The 21,619-nt window shown below is 46.2% G+C and overlaps 1 protein-coding gene and 3 non-coding genes across 4 annotated transcripts in view; all 4 read left to right on the top strand.

Moving 5' to 3' along the window:
* The first annotated feature begins 679 nt into the window (after positions 1-679).
* The window catches only part of TEX14 (testis expressed 14, intercellular bridge forming factor), a 76,268-nt gene continuing 55,328 nt past the window's right edge, over positions 680-21,619 (top strand). The window contains exon 1 of the mRNA XM_073315548.1: positions 680-815. Within this exon, the coding sequence (XP_073171649.1) occupies positions 680-815 (136 nt within the window). The remainder of the gene's footprint in view (positions 816-21,619) is intronic.
* On the top strand, positions 5,186-5,401 carry LOC140899923 (small nucleolar RNA U3). Its single transcript, XR_012155510.1, has one exon. It is a non-coding gene; the product is annotated as a small nucleolar RNA U3 (small nucleolar RNA).
* LOC140899919 (small nucleolar RNA U3) lies at positions 7,810-8,025 on the top strand. Its single transcript, XR_012155506.1, has one exon. It is a non-coding gene; the product is annotated as a small nucleolar RNA U3 (small nucleolar RNA).
* On the top strand, positions 14,001-14,216 carry LOC140899924 (small nucleolar RNA U3). Its single transcript, XR_012155511.1, has one exon. It is a non-coding gene; the product is annotated as a small nucleolar RNA U3 (small nucleolar RNA).

Genomic DNA, 21,619 nt, shown 5'->3' with positions numbered 1-21,619 from the left:
TAGGACGGGGGTGAAGGTAGGGCACGCGGGATGGTGGGGTGTAAGGGAGTCTGTTGCGTGCGGCCGCGGTGAGTAGGGGATAAAAGGGGGACGAAGTGCTGAATACGGGATGCACCAGGTGCAGGGAAGGTGCTGAGTGCCCTGTGATTAGAAGCGTTTGGGGGCTCTGGCTGTGAGCAGAAGGCAGCCAGTAACTGTAGCCTGTTTTACTCGCTCTGTACTGTCCTTATCCAGAGCCCTATGATCCTGTAGGTCTGTGCACCTCTCAGGGCTAGGATCATTCCCTTAGATGGACTCTGACCATTGCTTCAGCGGGGTCCTCTTAAATCCTGTCTCACTACCATTGTTTACCCCCGCACACAGTTCAGTCTATTTCCATTATGATGCCACGGGGTCCAATAAGCAAAGTCTCTAATGAGTACATTCGAACCTTCTGTGTAGACCATATTTTCATGTGGGTTTGTTATTATCAGCTGAACTGCAGATGAGCCCATTAGAGTGAGCTTTCCGAGCTCTATCCTTCCCCCTTTCTCTATTTCGCGATGAAGAAGCAGTCGCTTAGTAGTGATTATTATAGCTATTAAGCTATTTGAATCTAAAATAAGTGGATTGTACCATTGCATTTTCTAGCTGTGACCTGGGTTCAGTATAATTTATTAATCTGTTTCTCTGAAACAGGATGGCTCATTCTGTCCCTCTCCCCATACCTTGTCCAGTCCAGCTTGGTACTATCAAAAATGATTCATTGGAAGCTCAACTGCACGAATATGTTAAACAAGGAAACTATGTTAAAGTGAAAAAAATCCTGAAAAAAGGTAAGAGCCGAATTTAGACAAGTGTTGCAAATATCATGATCTTTTATATTTTTGACAATGGATGATGCTTTCTTTGTGTTAGGAAATTAGGATGCCATATGAAAAGCTTACTCCATTTTTGTGATTGATGTACATATTTGGCTGTATGGCACATGGCATTAGTTATTTATTGCAGCCACAAAACAGGTATGAACTGAAAAGTGATAAGTGGAATAGAAAGTTATGTAGTTGAATATAGAACCAGTTAATTAGAATGCTGAGGCTGTAATTTTGAAGAATTGTGGAAGTCACATTTTAGGAGGAAATATAGGTATATGCCTATAAATTTACAGCATATTGGTTCAAACTGAAAAGCATTTCATGTCTAGTTTATTTCTCTGTAATTTTCGGCAGCCTGGTGATACCCTATATGCGAATGTAAATATTTTGCAGATGGTCTAATACTTGACATCTCTTTATTTTGCTATTATTAAAAAAAAACATTGCTTCTGTATTTTCTATCCAAAATCTGACGTTCCTAATACTGGATGTTTACAGTCGTACCGTATCCAAATAGTGTACGGATATTGAAATAGAGAGATGCACAGGGGAAAAACAGGGAGTTTATTCACCCCATAACCAGTTTTAGTGGCTTCAGTGAACTTGAGAAACATAACTGTATTAATACTAAGGGGAGCGACGTGTGTAGGTACGCCTCAACGGCAAAGCTAGAGAGGCTCGAAAAGCAAACAACCAAGTTGATAATATATGGTCCATTATTGCCAGTGACTTTGGAGTGCAGGGTGGTAAGCAGTTGGGCCAATGTTAAGAAAACAGTACCTAATGGGAGGAGAGACTAACAGGGATCTCTGGGGAACAGACGTCATTGCTTTAAGAGTGGATTGCTTACTACCTACATCGTTTCTGAAGCATGTCACACTTTTGGCTCTTGCAATGCGTGCTTCTTGTGCGTAACTGTTCCAATGCGTCCTTCCTACGTAGCCAGTTCCAGTTTGTTAGTCCCGCCTCTATGAGTACGAGCTATGGAAGAAATATCTGATTGCCTGAAGGGGCGTTCCTCTGTTAATTAGAAGAAGTGATTGGTGAAATTCGGGAAAACGTTGATTTGTAATAGAAGCTAAAGAGAGGGCATTTTAAAAAGTTTCTTCAGCTGTTAAGTGCCACAATGAGACATGCACTGAGATATACTGTTTGTCAGTCTTGCTGTCTGTGATCATAGTGAGATTTGATGTATTAAATTACACACTGTAACCACAAAAAATAGGCGTTTAAGGCTGGGTGTGTAGCCGTGGGAGGTTGCTTTTAGACTATACTATCGGGGTCATTTCTATAGTAGATAAGTGTACTTGAAGGTGATGGATGTTGCTAACCTTAAGGATGTATTAAAGTGTACTTTGTGAACCTGAATATAGCTATTCTATGAATAACATACTCTCATATCTCAATATCTGTTCTATGACCTATCAGCCTTTTACCCCCAATCAGGAATATTACAGATTATGTATTCCTTACACCATCCGATCCTAAAACAAACTTCACACCCCTTGTATGTTATTTCCTGATAACAAGTAACTTCTATGCTTCTACTCTGTACCATTAACTTTTTTTAAACATCTTAATTTTTTTTTAATTTGCTTTGGTATAGTTGTTCTCTATTATTGATGATCTTTCCTTCTCTCTGGGGAAGCAGGATGGATAGAACACAGACTGGTTAGTCTGTATAAACTAAATTAAAAAAACAGTTTTTGTGAAGTTGGTGTTTAGCTTTGTTTTTGATGTGTATATTTAGATAAGGGATGTAGGGATTGTAACTAATATTATTATTTCTGTAGTGGGGGAGGATGGGGGTGTTTTTCAGTGAGTTTTCTAATAGCCTGAGAGAAGAAAATGCAGTGTAAAAATACAACAGTTTTTATTTAGTAATTGCTAATAGTTCTTGAACCTCTTATTCCACTTTTTTATGCAGTGTCCCTCTCTTTTGTCCTCCCTCCCATTCTATTTCAAAGGCGCATGGATTATATTAATTCTGCAAATTCTCTCCCCTTTCCCCTTTTTCTTCTTTTCTCCACCCTCTCCCCCTTTTCGAGTAGCCCCTATTTCCACTCCTAATGCTCTGCCAGTTGGTTGGTATGCAACTTTCTCGGAGCCCTTAGTGCAGACCCTCAGGTGGAAGTGAGGGAGGAGAAAAATGGGGCCTACAAAACCCCTGGCAGGTAAGGGGACTGGGAGAGCTTGACTTGGGAAGGAGGGAGGAATGGGGAAGAAGAGTGGAATGGGGTGCACACAGTCTCTACAGTAGTGGAGAGAATGGGGGCCCTGGAATGGAGCGAAGGGATAAGTGGAAGTACACAGAACCCGTAGTGGTATGGAGATTGGAGGAACCTGGCATGGGGGAAATGGAGGGTACACAGAGCCCCTGCCATGGGGAAGTGGGAATGGGGGTGAGAACAGAGCTCTGGGTGTGGGAGGAAATGTGGGGAACTTGGTATGGGGAGAATAAGGGTACAGAGATTCTCTCCTAAGGTATGAATTTGGGGGAATTTCAGGGAGTCCCTAAAAACAGTGGGATGGGACCGGGCACATAGGGAGCTTGTTGGAGGGAATTGAGGGGTGCTAGGAGCCCTTGGGGTGGGCAGTAAACTCGACTTGCACAAACTACAAAGTGTGTTCCCCCCACTTCTGTGAAGAATATGGACATCTGTTGACAAAGAGGCTCTGATTGCAAAAGGTACTATTCATTTTCTTTCATGACCACTTGTTTTAAAAATATGAGTAATTAAGAGGTTAATCAGGGCAGAAGGGGATTGGCAAGTAGGGAGGATGTCTTTGCAGGAGACAGGGCCCGCGCTTAGCTAGAGATGTGCTATCGAAAGGGACTGCTAGGAGGACGACTTTTAAATTGTTTTCTTCCAAGCGCGATGTGAATAGGTGGGGTTGCTGTAATACAGCTGCTGTCTGTCGCTGATGCCCGTTGCTTGTTCCCGCTGGAGAAGCGGTAGGAAGAGAGCACAGATTGGGTGGTTTGTCTGTATTAACTGAATGAATGAAAAAGCTTTAAAATATTACTTTTAAAATTATGCTTTAGGAAGTTTATAATAGCTGGGTTTGTTTCTAAATCTATACAATACTTAGTTTTCTGTGCGTTGTTATGAGGCGTTTGTTTACCCCCCCACACTTTTTTTTTGTGGTGTGGCATTTTGAAAGCCAGTTTAGAAATTAGTGGGTATTGAGTGTCCAAATCACTTGGATGGCTTTGAAAATTCTCCCCAAAGCAGCTTTGAGAGAGACTGCAGTTAAATACCTGTGATCCCGCTACAGATTAATTCTAACACAATACTCTCCAGTGAGGCAAACATATAAAGTACTTGACTCCGATGTAGCTCTCTCTAGATTTGATTTAAGAACATTTGGATCGGTTTGCTAACAGTTATTGACATTTATATTGCTATGAATTATGTGTGCTGCTGTTTCAAGAGGAAAAATTGTGGCGATATACTTGCAAAACTAGAGACTTGCTGTCTTCTGGATACACCGTACACGACCTTGAGGAATTGTGCAGAGCGGAACAACTGAACCAAATCCCGCCGCTCTGTCTCCACTTTGCAGCACTTTGAGGTTGCACTAGTACGACGTAGCAGCGCCGAGTTTCTAATCTGCTGGTACGGTGCTCCCACCCTGTCTGCCGAGGCCCCGCCCCCAATGCCCCACTCCCGGCTCTAGCCTTCCCCAGGGCGCGCTGCGCCTTGCCTTAACCCCCCGCGAGCGCCTCCTGAAGCTGATCTGGGCGGCAGAAGGCACTGATTGGCGAGGCCAGCCAGCGGGCAGGAGACGCGGGGGGGAGGGAGAGGAGTTGATGGGGGGGTGCCGGTGGGTGCTAATTAGTCACCTTTTTTCCCCCTGGATGCTCCAGCCTTGGAGCACCCTCAGAGTCGGCGCCTCCCACCGGTAACGTGAAACATGAAGTCTTTAGGGCAGACGAACTCGAGAGAAACAGCTGCAGAGCACGGTAGATAGAGCTCTGTCTGTGTCGGGCTCTGCCTGACAGACAAACGTTCACTGTAACGTCACGTGGTAGCGAAGAGCCTGTGAGAAGTATCGCAGTTTCAGGAAGTAAAAGCAAGAGGGTTTGATTGGTTGCTAGGAGCTCCACATGCTAATCAGGAGACGTGTTTCTGTAAATAGCGACATAAAAATCTTCTAATGTTCAGCGTTCTAAAGCTGTCTGAATTGTGCTTTAATGAAAGGGGCACTTGGTTTCAGAGTTTTGTCCTGTAGTTTGCTAAGGGTGAAAGCTGTTGTATGAAAACATTCACCATGAGAAGAAAGCTTGTGCTTATTCGCCTGGGTGTGTAGCGGAGGAGCATTTTGTTAAGACTATACTTTCAGGGATCATTTCTATAGTTTGTAACTAGAGAAGTGTAGCCGAAAGTGTCCGACCTCGCTAACCATGAGGAGGAGTTAAAGTGTTCTCTTCTGAGCGTGAAGCGAGCAGACAGTGTTGCTTTAATGCAGCTGCTGTCTGTTATTGATGATCGTTCCTTCTTCCTTTTGGGAAGCTGGGAGGGAGAGAACACAGACTGAGTGGTTAGCTCTTATAAAGCAAGTTTAAAATTAGATGTTTAAAACTTTTAGTTTTTGTAATATGGCACTGTTTATGATGCTGGTTTAGAGTATTTTTAATAGTAAATCTTAAGATTTATTTTGGAAGGTTTCTGGTAGGGTTTGAAACAGAAGTAAAAGGAGTCTGAGAAATAGTGTTTTAAAGATTTCTTATTCAGTAATTACTAAAAGAATTCTAAAATTTTTTTATGCTGCTATATCTCTTTTTTGTTATAATCTATTTCAGAATTTAGGTAGGGGCCTGATTCTGCAAGTTCTCTTCCTTTTCCTCTTTTTTCTTTCTTCTCTTCTCCCCTCTTTTTTCTGAAAGCACCTATTTTCACTTCTACTGCTCTGGCAGTTGGCTGGTGTGTGGTTTGCTCTCCATGGAGTCGGTAGAGTGTGGAATGGGGAGAAAGGAGGCTTACACAGAGTCCCTGCCATTGGGAAGAATGGAGGACCCTGCTGTGGGTGGATAGCAAGCACACAGAACCCTGGAATGGGTGGAGGAGACAATGAAGGGCATGGGGGGAAGGGATTTACATATGTCAACATCTCCCTCACCCCCTGGGTGTTTTCCTTCCTTATTTCTTCTCTTTTCTATCTGAAGTAAATGAAAAATCCACACCCCTGAGTGATGTAGCTGAGCTGACCTAAACCCTGGTGTAGACTGTGCTAGTTGGAGAAGTGGGAGGGGAGAGCACAGACGGAGTGGTTAGGCTTTGTATACTGAATAAAAGGAGGTTTTTTAGTGTTCCTGAAATCTAGTTATGGGGAAGCTTAGCTATAATAGCTTTATTTAGAAGCTTGTATAACCTTAGGTGCTGGTAGTTTGGTTTTCTTTTTGCTGAGTGGGTTTTGAGTAAATCATTAGTTTACTTGGTTTCTTTCATAATCTGAAGGGGCTTGAGGATCTAAATCCTTCTACTCCCCCTGTCCCCCATGTGAAGGGGAACAGCCTCAATCTTTTGTCTTACTCTGCTTTGTAGTAGAAAGATACTCTATTTAAATAGTCATGATCCATTTAGGTCAATCCTTATGCTGAATGGCGGGCGGGTGTATAAATCATTTGAGGCTCTTGCGCCACGCTCTGTGTGGCCTGTGTTTTTCTTTGTTTTAAAATGAGACTATCTAGTTTTTATGTAAATATATTTGGGTAGTTTCACTCATATTTATATTGCAGTGAATTTCATGTGCTCTTGTCTCACGGCAGACATGGGGAAAAAAACCCTGTGGCAATGGACTTTGCAAAATTATACACTAGTGGTTCTCAACTTGTGGCTCAATCAGCATACAGCTGTGGCTCATGTGGCATCCTCAGGGCCATACAGGTAGTATATATATTTTGTGGAGGTGGCTCACATAACACAGAGAAAGCTGCATATGAAGCCCATAATGGTAAATAGGGGGAGACCCAGAAGATATCTTCTTTCCAAGCGGGGATTGTGCAGGGAGGAACAACAGACTTAGTGCAGCTGTGTTGTCTCTGTCTGTTAGCATTGAAATGGTTCAGAATGCCTTGGTTCAAGTGGCACCAGTTCTAAGAGTAAGGGTGATTTAGTGCAGTTGTTCTGAACCAGGGGTATGCAATGGTCTTCCAGGGGGTATATCATCTCTTCTAGATACTTGCCTAGTTTTACAATAGGCTACATAGAAAGCATTAGTGAATTTGTAACAAATTAAAATTCATACAGTGACTTGTTTATACTGTTCTCTATGCTATACACTGAAATGTAAGTACAATATTTATATTTCAGTTGATTTATTTTTACATGGTAAAAATGAGAACGTAAACAATATTTCAGTAATAGCGTGCTGAGTTGTGACACTTTCCTATTATGTCTGATTTTGTAAGCAAGTAGTTTTTAAGTGAGGTGAAACTTGGGGGTATGCAAGAGAAATCAGACTCCTGAAAGGGGTACAGTTGTCTGTAAAGGTTGAGAGACACTGATTTAGTGCAGTACCACCAGTAACATGGAACCCTACAAAATTTCAGTGCAGCTGAATTTGAGAGCAAAGGAGAGAGCAACAGCTGCAGAGTATCCTAGAAAGGGCTGACCTGTTGGCATTGTCTGTGCCTGACAAGCTGTCATGTGGTACAGAGGAGCCTGTGAGAAGTATCGCAGTTTCAGGAAGTAAAAGCAAGAGGGTTTGATTGGTTGCTAGGAGCTCCACATGCTAATCAGGAGACGTGTTTCTGTAAATAGCGACATAAAAATCTTCTAATGTTCAGCGTTCTAAAGCTGTCTGAATTGTGCTTTAATGAAAGGGGCACTTGGTTTCAGAGTTTTGTCCTGTAGTTTGCTAAGGGTGAAAGCTGTTGTATGAAAACATTTACCATGAGAAGAAAGCTTGTGCTTATTCGCCTGGGTGTGTAGCGGAGGAGCATTTTGTTAAGACTATACTTTCAGGGATCATTTCTATAGTTTGTAACTAGAGAAGTGTAGCCGAAAGTGTCCGACCTCGCTAACCATGAGGAGGAGTTAAAGTGTTCTCTTCTGAGCGTGAAGCGAGCAGACAGTGTTGCTTTAATGCAGCTGCTGTCTGTTATTGATGATCGTTCCTTCTTCCTTTTGGGAAGCTGGGAGGGAGAGAACACAGACTGAGTGGTTAGCTCATATAAAGCAAGTTTAAAATTAGATCTTTAGAACTTTTAGTTTTTGTGATATGGCATTGTTTATGATGCTGGCCTAGGGTATTTTTAAATCTTAATTTTATTATAGAAGGTTTTTTTTATTCAGTAGTTACTGAAAGGTAAGGGCCTGATTCTGCAAGTTCTCTTCCTTTTTTACTTTTTTCTCTGCTCTTCTCTTCTGTTCCCCCCCCCCCTTTTTTTTCCCCCTGCAAGTCTGTATTTTCATTTCTACTGCTCTGGCAGTTGGTTGGTACATCAAAAGCACTAGTGAAGTTGTAACAAATTAAATTTCATACAATGACTTGTTTATACTGAATATAAGAACAGCCATATTGGGTCATACCAAATATCCATCTAGCCCAGTATCTGGTCTTCCGACAGTGGCCAATGCCACGTGCCGCAGGGGGAATAAACAGAACAGGTAATCATCAAGTGATCCATCCACTGTCGACCATTCCCAGCTTCTGGCAAAGAGAGGCTACGGACACCATCCCTGCCCACCCTGGCTAATAGCCATTGATAGACTTATCCTCCATGAATTTATCTAGTTGTTTTTTGAACCCTGGTATAGTCTTGGCCTTCACAACATCCTCTGGCAAGGAGTTCCACAGGTTGACTGTGCATTGTGTGAAAAAATACTTCCTTTTGTTTGTTTTAAACCTGCTGCCTATTAATTTCATTTGGTGACCCCCTAGTTCTTGTGTTATGAGAAGGAGTAAATAACATGTATTTACTTTCTCCACAGCAGTCATGATTTTCTAGACCTCTAAAATATCCCCCCTTAGTTGTCTTTTTTCCAAGCTCAAAAGTCCCAGTTTTATTAATCTCTCCTAATATGGCAGACGCTCCATACCCCTAATATTTTTTGTTACCCTTTTCTGAACCTTTTCCAATTCCAATATATCTTTTTTGAGATGGGGCGACCACATCTGCATGCAGTATTCAAGATGTGGGCGTACCATGGATTTATATAGAGGCAATATGATATTTTCTGTCTTATCTATCCCTTTCTTAATGATTCCCAAGATTCTATTCGGTTTTTTGACTGCCACTGCACATTGAGTGGATGTTTTCAGAGAACTATCCATAATGACTCCAAGATCTCTTTCTTGAGTGGTAACAGCTAATTTAGACCCCATCATTTTATACATATAGTTGGGATTATGTTTTCCAATATGCATTACTTTGCATTTATCAACATTTAATTTCATCTGCCATTTTGTTGCCCAGTCACCCAGTTTTGAGACATCCTTTTGTAGCTCTTCAGTCTGCCTGAGACTTAACTATCTTGAGTAGTTTTGTATCATCTGCAAATTTTGCCACCTCACTGTTTACCCCTTTTTCCAGATCATCTATGAATATGTTGAATAGGACTGGACCCAGTACAGACTCCTGGGGAACACTGTTATTTACCTTTCTCCATCCTGAAAACTGACCATTTATTCCTACCCTTTGTTTCCTATCTTTTAACCAGTTACCAATCCGTGCGAGGATGTTCCCTCTTATCCCATGATTGCTTGCTTTGCTTAATAGCCTTTGGTGAGGGACCTTGTCAAAGGCTTTCTGAAAATCTGAATACACTATATTCACTGGATCCTCCTTGTCCACAGGCTTGTTGACCCCCTCAAAGAATTCTAGTAGATTGGTGAGGCATGATTTCCCTTATCAAAAACCATGTTGACTATTCTCCAACAAATTACATTCATCTGTGTCTGACGGTTTTGTTCTTTTCAACCAGTTTGCCCGGTACTGAAGTCAGGCTTACCGGCCTGTAATTGCCGGGGTCACCTCTGGAGCCCTTTTTAAAAATTGGTGTCACCTTAGCTATCCTCCAGTCATTTGGTACAGAAGCTGATTTAAATGCTAAGTTACAGACTACAGTTAGTAGTCCTGCAATTTCACATTTGAGTTCCTTCAGAACTCTTGGGTGAATACCATCTGGTCCTGGTGACTTATTACTGTTTAGTTTATCAATTTGTTCCAAAACGTCCTCTAATGACACCTCAATCTGGGACAGTTCCTCGGATTTGTCACCTAAAAAGAATGGCTCAGGTTTGGGAATCTCCCTCACATTCTCAACTGTGAAGACCGATGCAAAGAATTCATTTAAAAAAATGTAATGTGGATAAATGTAAAGTAATGCACATTGGAAAAAATAACCTCAACTATACATACAATACGATGGGGGCTAATTTAGCTACAACTAATCAGGAGAAAGATCTTGGAGTCATTGTGGATAGTTCTCTGAAGATATCTATGCAGTCTGCAGGGGCAGTCAAAAAAAGCAAACGGGATGTTAGGAATCATTTAAAAAGGGATAGAGAATAAGATGGAAAAGAATATCTTCTGCCCTTATATAAATTCATGGTATGCCCACATCTTGAATACTGCGTACAGATGTGGTCTCCTCATCTCAAAAAAGATGTACTGGCATTAGAAAAGGTTCAGAAAAGGGCAACTAAAATGATTAGGGGTTTGGAACGAGTCCCATATGAGGAGAGAGTAAAGAGGCTAGGACTTTTCAGCTTGGAAAAGAGGAGACAAAGGGGGGATAGGATAGAGGTATATAAAATCATGAGTGGTGTGGAGAAAGTGAATAAGGAAAAGTTATGTACTTGTTCCCATAATATGAGAACTAGGGGCCACCAAATGAAATTAATGGGTAGCAGGTTTAAAACAAATAAAAGGAAGTTCTTCTTCACTCCCTCCCTCTCCTCATATGAGACATGTTTACTTTACATTTATCCACATTAAATTTCATTTGCCATTTTGTTGCCCAATCACTTAGTTTGGTAAGATCTTTTTGAAGTTCTTCACAGTCTGCTTTGGTCTTAACTATCTTGAGCGGTTTAGTATTGTCTGCAAACTTTGCTACCTCACTGTTTACCCCTTTCTCCAGATCATTTATGAATAAGTTGAATAGGATTGGTCCTACGAGTGACCCTTGGGGAACACCACTAGTTACCCCTCTTCATTCTGAAAATTTACCATTTTTTCCTACCCTTTGTTCCCTGTCTTTTAACCAGTTCTCAATCCATGAAAGGATTTTGTGTAGTTACCCTTTCTGAAATTAAATGGTACAGTATTGGGCCGCTGTGGTGTTTTCCCCGTTACAGGGATGTTAAATTTAATTATATTATGGTCACTATTACCAAACGGTCCAGCTATATTCACCTCTTGGACCTGATCCTGTGTTCCATTTAGGATTAAATCAAGAATTGCCTCTCCCCTTGTGGGTTCCAGGACTAGCTGCTCCAAGAAGCAGTCATTTAAGGTATCAAGAAACTTTATCTTTGCATTCTGTCCTGAGGTGATTTCTATCCAGTCAATATGTGGATAGTTGAAAACCCCCATTATTATTGAGTTTTTAATTTTAGTAGCCTCTCTAATCTACCTGAGCATTTTGCAGTTATCATCACCATTCTGGTCAGGTGGTCAGTAATATATCCCTACGGCTATATTTTTATTATTTGTGCTGAGTTGTGACACTTTTGTACTATGTTTTATTTTGTAAGCAACTAGGTTTTTAAGTGAGGTGAAACTTGGGGGTTTGCAAGAGAAATCAGACTCCTGAAAGGGGTACAGTTGTCTGTAAAGGTTGAGAGCCACTGATTTAGTGCAGTACTACCGGTAACGTGCAGGGGTGGATTAACTTTTTGTGGGGCCCAGCGCCAAATATACTTGTGGGCTCCCATGGGGAAGGTGCAGGGGGGTGAGATAGTCAGTCTCCAGAGTGAAAGGCGGGCTGGGGGCAATGCTGCACAGCGTGATGGGAGCAGCCCCGCTCTGCGCAGCCCAGCAGGAGGGCACCGTTTACAAACCTGCAGCTGCCAGACACACACTGGCCTTCCCACCCCGGTGCTGCCAGCATGCCCCTTCCCTTTGAGGGCGGGCCCGCACCACACTGCCCCCCGTCCAGTACCCCACCCTTATGCCCAGCGCCCCCTCACCCAGAGACCTCCACCACAGATCTCTATGCCCAGCTGCCACTCATCCCAGAGACCTCCCCCACTGGCCTCCCACCACAACTGCACAGCACCCTGCACACCACACTGCTCACGCAGCGCCCCCCGCCCATAGACCTCGCCACTGCCCACCACCTTCCACACAGACCCACGATCACAGCTGCACAGCACCCCATATTCCTGAGGGGATTCTGCACCAAAAAATTAAAAATTCTGTGCACAATATTTTAAAATTCTGCAAATTTTATTTATCAATAAATAAAGGTGGAGGCTCCAACATGGCAGTGGGGAGTACAGGCCACTGGTTGCATGGAGGTGGGAGATTACCCTGCAGCCTCCCACCACGCCACCCCAAGATAGGAACTCGGCAGTGAGGCTGCACCTGACCCTGCCACAGTGCAAGGGCCAGGCCTGCCACAGAAACACCCTGGGGCCCTGCTCCCCTGTGCCAGGCACACCAGGTGTGGGTGAGCAGGCTCAGCCCAGCAGCAGGATCCAAGTGCAGAAGGACTTAGTGTGGGGGGATCCAGGTGGGGATAAGAGAGTTCTCTGTGGGGCAGTCTGCGTGCACGTGGCTCAGTGGGAGATCTGGATGCACAGAAGCTCATTGGGGGGTTCCAGGTGCAGGGGCAGTGAGACTCTGCAGGGGATCCAGGTGAAGGTGTTTGGGGCTCAGCAGGGGGGTCTAGGAGCAGGGGAGGTGGGGTTCATTTGGGTGGGGGTCCAGGTGCAGGTGGTTGGGGCTCTGTGGGGAGGGTGTCTGGGGGGGCTCATCAGGGTGGTACAGATGCAGGGGAGGTGGGGCTTGTCAGGGTGACAGTTCGATGGGCCTGCTTAACAGGGGAGCCCCAGCTTCTGCCAAAGGGATGCCGCATGCTGGGCTCCAGCTTTCCCCATCCCATGTCCCTTCCCCACCACTCCAGCTCCTCCTCATCCCACCCCTTTCCTCCCCACTGCCTCTTTCCCCCAGCCCCCGTGTCCCTCCCGGCCCCGGTTCCCGATCTCCCTTCGCTTCCCCATCCCATGCCCCTTCCACACCCCTCCATCTCCTCCCCAGGCTTCGGGGACAGGGGGGAAACTGCCCCCCCAACACGAGCCGGTGGAGTGGAGCGGGTTCAGGCCGGGTCGCTCCACTTCCTGCCGCCGGTGATTGCAGGGCAAGCCCGACCCCGACACCGCTCTCATGGGGTGGCAGGAAGTGGAGAGATCCCGCCCTAGCCCGCTCCGCTCTGCTTCCCTGGCTCCCGGACTTTGGGGGAGGGGAGAACTGCCCCCCCGCACTCACCAGCGGCGTGGCTGGGAGCCGGCGGAGCGGGTTGGGACCAAGTTGCTACATTTCCTGCTGCCTGGTGAGTGGGGGCGGGCCCAACCCCTGCTGCAGTCCTCCAGGACGCACAGCTCAGGGGAGGAGGTTTTGGGGGGAAGGGACAGCGTGGGGGCGGGGCTGGGATGGAGCAGGGGCGGGGGCAGCTTTCCTGGCCGGCTCAGCCGGCTGGGGGATTGGGCTGGCCGGGGCCCTTCTTACTCTGGGCCCGGCGCCATGGTAAACCCGGTACTGGTAACATGGAACCATATAAAGGCTGTTAGTGCAGATGAATTTGAGAGCAAGCCAGAGAGAAACAGATGTAGAGCATGCTAGAAAGGGCGGTACTGTTCGCATTATCTGTGCCTGACAAGCTGTCATGTGGTACAGAGGAGCCTGTGAGAAGTATCGCAGTTTCAGGAAGTAAAAGCAAGAGGGTTTGATTGGTTGCTAGGAGCTCCACATGCTAATCAGGAGACGTGTTTCTGTAAATAGCGACATAAAAATCTTCTAATGTTCAGCGTTCTAAAGCTGTCTGAATTGTGCTTTAATGAAAGGGGCACTTGGTTTCAGAGTTTTGTCCTGTAGTTTGCTAAGGGTGAAAGCTGTTGTATGAAAACATTCACCATGAGAAGAAAGCTTGTGCTTATTCGCCTGGGTGTGTAGCCGAGGAGCGTTTTGTTAAGACTATACTTTCAGGGATCATTTCTATAGTTTGTAACTAGAGAAGTGTAGCCGAAAGTGTCCGACCTCGCTAACCATGAGGAGGAGTTAAAGTGTTCTCTTCTGAGCGTGAAGCGAGCAGACAGTGTTGCTTTAATGCAGCTGCTGTCTGTTATTGATGACCGTTCCTTCTTCCTTTTGGGAAGCTGGGAGGGAGAGAACACAGACTGAGTGGTTAGCTCTTTTATGTTGTTTAAAAAAAAGGAAAAGGTTTTTTTTTTAAAAAAAATCTGCTGTGTGTGGTAGGTAACTTATCTCAGTTAGAATCTGGTAAAATAAAAATTTTGTTAATGTTTGAGTGCTCTTTAAGATGTATCTATATAATATGTAGAATTAAGTGCAATAGAAATGTATTTTTAATTAAAATTACTAAAACAATAGTGGTAGCTGTATGGGTCCCAGGATCTGAGAGACAAAGTGGGTGATGTAATGGCATCAACTATGGGAAAGGGACTGAGAGACTTTTTCCACTGGACCATATGAACTGGAACCATGAACATTAAATCTCCCCAAATGAGGGTAAATCCATCCTCATAGAATATCAGGGTTGGAAGGGACCTCAGGAGGTCATCTAGTCCAACCCCCTGTTCAAAGCAGGACTAATCCCCCATAGTTGCCCCAGATCCCTTAAATGGTCCCTTCAAGGATTGAACTCACAACCCTGGGTTTAGCAGGCTAATGCTCAAACCACTGAGCTATCCCTCCCCACATCCACTCATTATACTCCACACCTGAACATAGCCATTATGTGAAGGACATACCCCCATATCTCAATGTCTGTACTTTGACACATTAACCTTTTACCCCCAATCAGGGATATTGTATTCTGTACGCCACCCATTCCTAAACCGAATTTCTCACCCCTTGATAATCTTTACCTTATTCCCTGATAACCAGAAACTTCTATGCTTAAACTCTGTACCGTTTTCTTTTTACTTCAACATCTTCTTAGTAAAATTATTAAATCTCTTATTGGACAAACTTCAGTTGGTGAAAGAGTCAAGCTTACACAAAGCTCTTCTTCAGACTGTCACAACTAAATACAAGGTGGGACACTTGTTTGGTAAGGAGTTATCATACATTGTAAGGGTATGTCTACACTACGGAATAAGGTCGAATTTATAGAAGTTGGTTTTTTAGAAATCGGTTTTATATATTCGAGTGTGTGTGTCCCCACAGAAAATGCTCTAAGTGCATTAACTCGGCGGAGTGCTTCCACAGTACCGAGGCTAGAGTCGACTTCCGGAGCATTGCCCTGTGGATAGCTATCCCACAGTTCCCGCAGTCTTCGCTGCCCATTGGATTTCTGGGTTGAGATCCCAATGCCTGATGGGGCTAGAACATTGTCGCGGGTGGTTCTGGGTACATATCGTCAGGCCCCCGTTCCCTCCCTCCCTCCGTGAAAGCAAGGGCAGACAATCGTTTCGCGCCTTTTTTCCTGAGTTACCTGTGCAGACGCCATACCACGGCAAGCATGGAGCCCACTCAGGTAACCGTCACCCTATGTCTCCTGGGTGCTGGCACACGTGGTACGGCTTTGCTACACAGTAGCAGCAACCCATTGCCTTCTGGCAGCAGACAGTGTAGTATGACTGGTAGCTGTCCTTGTCGTGTCCGAGGTGCTCCTGGCCACGTCGGCTGGGAGCGCCTGGACAGACATGGGCGCAGGGGCTAAATTTGGAGTGACTTGACCAGGTCATTCTCTTTAGTCCTGCAGTCAGTCCTATTGAACCGTCTTATGGTGAGCAGGCAGGCGATACGGATTGCTAGCAGTCGTACTGTACCATCTTCTGCCGGGCAGGCAAGAGATGAGGATGGCAAGCAGTCGTATTGTACCATCTTCTGCCGGGCAGGCAAGAGATGAGGATGGCAAGCAGTCGTATTGTACCATCTTCTGCCAGGCAGGCAAGAGATGAGAATGGCTACCAGTCGTACTGTACCATCTTCTGCTGAGCAGCCATGAGATGTGGATGGCATGCAGTCCTTCTGCACCATCTGCTGCCAGCCAAAGATGTAAAAGATAGATGGAGTGGATCAAAACAACAAAGAGACCAGATTTGTTTTGTACTCATTTGCCTCCTCCCCTGTCTAGGGGACTCATTCCTCTGGGTCACACTGCAGTCACTCACAGAGAAGGTGCAGCAAGGTAAATCTAGCCATGTATCAATCAGAAGCCAGGCTAACCTCCTCGTTCCAATAAGAACAATAACTTAGGTGCACCATTTCTTATTGGAACCCTCCGTGAAGTCCTGCCTGAAATACTCCTTGATGTAAAGACACCCCCTTTGTTGATTTTAGCTCCCTGAAGCCAACCCTGTAAGCCATGTCGTCAGTCGCCCCTCCCTCCGTCAGAGCAACGGCAGACAATCGTTCCGCGCCTTTTTTCTGTGCGGACGCCATACCAAGGCAAGCATGGAGGCCGCTCAGCTCACTTTGGCAATTAGGAGCACATTAAACACCACACGCATTATCCAGCAGTATATGCAGCACCAGAACCGGGCAAAGCGTTACCGGGTGAGGAGGCGACGTCAGCGCGGTCACATGAGTGATCAGGACATGGACACAGATTTCTCTGAAAGCATGGGCCCTGCTAATGCATGCATCATGGTGCTAATGGGGCAGGTTCATGCTGTGGACCGCCGATTCTGGGCTCGGGAAACAAGCACAGACTGGTGGGACCGCATAGTGTTGCAGGTCTGGGACGATTCCCAGTGGCTGCGAAACTTTCGCATGCGTAAGGGCACTTTCATGGAAGTTTGTGACTTGCTTTCCCCTGCCCTGAGGCGCATGAATACCAAGATGAGAGCAGCCCTCACAGTTGAGATGCGAGTGGCGATAGCACTGTGGAAGCTTGCAACGCCAGACAGCTACCGGTCAGTAGGGAATCAATTTGGAGTGGGCAAATCTACTGTGGGGGCTGCTGTGATGCAAGTAGCCCACGCAATCAAAGATCTGCTGATATCAAGGGTAGTGACCCTGGGAAATGTGCAGGTCATAGTGGATGGCTTTGCTGCAATGGGATTCCCTAACTGTGGTGGGGCCATAGACGGAACCCATATCCCTATCTTGGCACCGGAGCACCAAGCCGCCGAATACATAAACCGCAAGGGGTACTTTTCAATAGTGCTGCAAGGTCTGGTGGATCACAAGGGACGTTTCACCAACATCAACATGGGATGGCCGGGAAAGATACATGACGCTCGCATCTTCAGGAACTCTGGTCTGTTTCAAAAGCTGCAGGAAGGGACTTTATTCCCAGACCAGAAAATAACTGTTGGGGATGCTGAAATGCCTATATGTATCCTTGAGGACCCAGCCTACCCCTTAATGCCATGGCTCATGAAGCCGTACACAGGCAGCCTGGACAGTAGTCAGGAGCTGTTCAACTACAGGCTGAGCAAGTGCAGAATGGTGGTAGAATGTGCATTTGGACGTTTAAAGGCGTGCTGGCGCAGTTTACTGACTCAGTTAGACCTCAGCAAAACCAATATTCCCACTGTTATTACTGCTTGCTGTGCGCTCCATAATATCTGTGAGAGTAAGGGGGAGACGTTTATGGCGGGGTAGGAGGTTGAGGCAAATTGCCTGGCTGCTGGTTTTGCACAGCCAGACACCAGGGCGGTTAGAAGAGCACAGGAGGGCGCGGTACGCATCACAGAAGCTTTGAAAACCAGTTTCATGACTGGCCAGGCTACGAAAGTGAAAGTTCTGTTTGTTTCTCCTTGATGAAACCCCCCGCCCCTTGGTTCACTCTACTTCCCTGTAAGCTAACCACCCGCCCCTCCTCCCTTCAATCACCGCTTGCAGAGGCAATAAAGTCATTGTTGCTTCACATTCATGCATTCTTTATTCATTCATCACACAAATAGGGGGATGACTACCAAGGTAGCCCAGGAGGGGTGGTGGAGGAGGGAAGGAAAATGCCACACAGCACTTTAAGCACAGCTCTTTAAAAGTTTACAACTTTAAAATTTATTGAATGACAGCCTTCTTTTTTTTGGGCAATCCTCTGTGGTGGAGTGGCTGATTGGTCGGAGGCCCCCCCCACCGCGTTCTTGGGCGTCTGGGTGTGGAGGCTATGGAACTTGGGGAGGAGGGCGGTTGGTTACGGAGGGGCTGCAGTGGCAGTCTGTGCTCCAGCTGCCTTTGCTGCAGCTCAACGATACACTGGAGCATACCGGTTTGGTCCTCCAACAGCCTCAGCATTGAATCCTGCCTCCTCTCATCACGCTGCCGCCACATTTGAGCTTCAGCCCTCTCTTCAGCCCGCCACTTACTCTCTTCAGCCCGCCACTTACTCTCTTCAGCCCGCCACCTCTCCTCCCGGTCATTTTGTGCTTTCCTGCACTCTGACATTATTTGCCTCCATGCATTCGTCTGTGCTCTCTCAGTGTGGGAGGACAGCATGAGCTCGGACAACATTTCATCACGAGTGCGTTTTTTTTTCTTTCTAAGCTTCACTAGCCTCTGGGAAGGAGAAGATCCTGTGATCATTGAAACACATGCAGCTGGTGGAGAAAAAAAAAGGGACAGCGGTATTTAAAAAGACACATTTTATAAAACAGTGGCTACACTCTTTCAAGGTAAACCTTGCTGTTAACATTACATACATAGCACATGTGCTTTCGTTACAAGGTTGCATTTTGCCTCCCCCCACCGCGTGGCTACCCCCTCTACCCTCCCACCTCCCCGTGGCTAACAGCGGGGAACATTTCTGTTTAGCCACAGGCAAACAGCCCAGCAGGAATGGGCTCCTCTGAGTGTCCCCTGAAGAAAAGCATCCTATTTCAATCAGGTGACCATGAATTATATCTCACTCTCCTGAGGATAACACACAGAGATAAAAAACGGATGTTGTTTGAATGCCAGCAAACATACACTGCAATGTTTTGTTCTACAATGATTCCCGAGTACGTGTTACTGGCCTGGAGTGGTAAAGTGTCCTACCATGAAGGATGCAATAAGGTTGCCCTCCCCAGAAACCTTTTGCAAAGGCTTTGGGAGTACATCCAGGAGAACCGCGAATGCCAGGGCAAAGTAATCCTTTCACATGCTTGCTTTTAAACCATGTATAGTATTTTAAAAGGTACACTCACCAGAGGTCCCTTCTCCGCCTGCTGGGTCCAGGAGGCAGCCTTGGGTGGGTTCGCGGGGTACTGGCTCCAGGTCCAGGGTGAGAAACAGTTCCTGGCTGTCGGGAAAACCGGTTTCTCCGCTTGCTTGCTGTGAGCTGTCTACAACCTCCTCCTCCTCATCATCTTCTTCGTCCCCAAAACCTGCTTCCATGTTGCCTCCATCTCCATTGAAGGAGTCAAACAACACGGCTGGGGTAGTGGTGGCTGAACCCCCTTAAATGGCATGCAGCTCATCATAGAAGCGGCATGTTTGGGGCTCTGACCCGGAGCGGCCGTTCACCTCTCTGGTTTTCTGGTAGGCTTGCCTCAGCTCCTTCAGTTTCACGCGGCACTGCTTCGGGTCCCTGTTATGGCCTCTGTCCTTCATGCCCTGGGAGATTTTGACAAAGGTTTTGGCATTTCGAAAACTGGAACGGAGTTCTGATAGCACGGATTCCTCTCCCCAAACAGCTATCAGATCCCGTACCTCCCGTTTGGTCCATGCTGGAGCTCTTTTGCGATTCTGGGACTCCATCATGGTCACCTCTGCTGATGAGCTCTGCATGGTCACCTGCAGCTTGCCACGCTGGCCAAACAGGAAATGAGATTCAAAAGTTTGCGGTTCTTTTCCTGTCTACCTGGCCAGTGCATCTGAGTTGAGAGTGCTGTCCAGAGCGGTCACAATGGAGCACTCTAGGATAGCTCCCGGAGGCCAATACCGTCGAATTGTGTCCACAGTACCCCAAATTTGAGCCGGCAAGGCCGATTTAAGCGCTAATCCCCTTGTCAGGGGTGGAGTAAGGAAATCGATTTTAAGAGCCCTTTAAGTCGAAATAAAGGGCTTCATCATGTGGATGGGTGCAGGTTTACATCGATTTAATGCTGCTAAATTCGACCTAAAGTCCTAGTGTAGACCAGGGCTAAGAGACATTTCAAGGTGAAGTGCTCAACTAACACCTCTGCAATCATAGGACAAAGGTTGGTTAGTGGGTTATAAATTGTTATTAGTGTTACTGGTGGTGTGTCAGTTTTCTTTCACCATGAGGACTGAGAGGTCAGATATCGAGTGGTCATTGTTTGCAAAGTGGTTTGCTACTGGTGGTATGGTGTTTTTGTCTTTTATAATTTTTCTGTGAGTTAATTCGAGAGCATAGTGATTGATTGTTTCATTTCACCCACATAGTTGTTACTGAGGAATTTAGTACTTTGGATGCGGTACTGGAGTGTGGGAATATGGGGGGCTCAAGGGGCATGGCCCCTCCCCTGCCCCTCTTCATCCTCCCGAACCCCCCCACCCAGCCAGGCTGGCTCCTGGAGCCCAGGCAGGGAGCCCGGGCAGCTGTGGGGTGCTGTGGACCCTCCACCTGCCTGGGGTGGGGGCTCCTCAGCCCATGTCCCTGCCCTACACCCCACCGCCCCATCCAGGGCAGGAGAGTCCACGGCTCCCCACAGCTGCCTGCGTGCCATGCACGGCTTTTACCTGGACCCGGGTCTGGCTGGGGGGCTGCAGCACGGCTATGGTAAGAGCTGTGTGAGCAGTTGTGGGGAGTCGCGCCATGGACCCTCCACCTGCCCTGAGCGGAGTGGGGGGCTGTGGGGTGGGGACATGGGGCGGGGTTTGCTTTCAACCCCCTCACCCACTGACTCCCAGCAGGTGGAGGGTCCTCAGGCAGCTCCCGGCCCACTCCACCTTAGCTGGGAGCAGGGCCTCGGGCGGAAGAGGAGGGGTGACCCACATTTGGGCAGGCTCTGCCAGGCACCCTTAACAAGGTACGCCACATGTTGTGATAGGCATGTGTAGGACCCATGGATCTTGAAAGGTGTGTTGTGAGAGGTATCTATTGATCATTTTAGCAGTGAGATATGTCTGCATGTTATGGCATGGTCTGGTGCCACTTTGAATGGATGGATCCTGGCCTGTGGGGAGTTTACTTTCTGATTATGAATTTGGCAAAGTTGGGGGGTTTGAAGGCAAGAAGAGGGAGTTCAGGAAAGATTTAAACATATCTTTACCCAGTAAAGATATTACCTAACCCACCTTGTCTCTCTAAAATAATACATTTGAAACTGAAAGTACTGACATGTCCAGAGTGTGACTATCAGAAGTTTAAATTCAACAAGTAGGCTAAAATAGCTTACCATTTGTATCAAATGCTCCTTTTTCATAGACAGTAGCTTATTTATTCTTTTAAATTAGGAAAAAGCTTTTTGTTGTGTTGTGTTCATATTAGACAGATCTAGGTTAACTATTTCTGTATTAGTTGCACTTATATATAGGGCCCTACCAAATTCACAGCCATGAAAGACTCGTCACGGACCATGGAATCTGGTCTTCCCCGTGAAATCTGGTCTTTTTTGTGCTTTTACCCCATACTATACAGATTTCACAGGGGAGACCAGTGTTTCTCAAACTGGGGGCCCTGACCCAAAAGAGAGTTGCAGGGGGGTCGCAAGGTTATTTTAGG

The sequence above is a fragment of the Lepidochelys kempii genome, chromosome 17 (assembly GCF_965140265.1).
Source record: "Lepidochelys kempii isolate rLepKem1 chromosome 17, rLepKem1.hap2, whole genome shotgun sequence".
Classification (NCBI taxonomy): domain Eukaryota; kingdom Metazoa; phylum Chordata; order Testudines; family Cheloniidae; genus Lepidochelys; species Lepidochelys kempii.
Note: the sequence above shows the minus strand (reverse complement) of the source record. Positions and strands in the feature narration are given on the sequence as shown.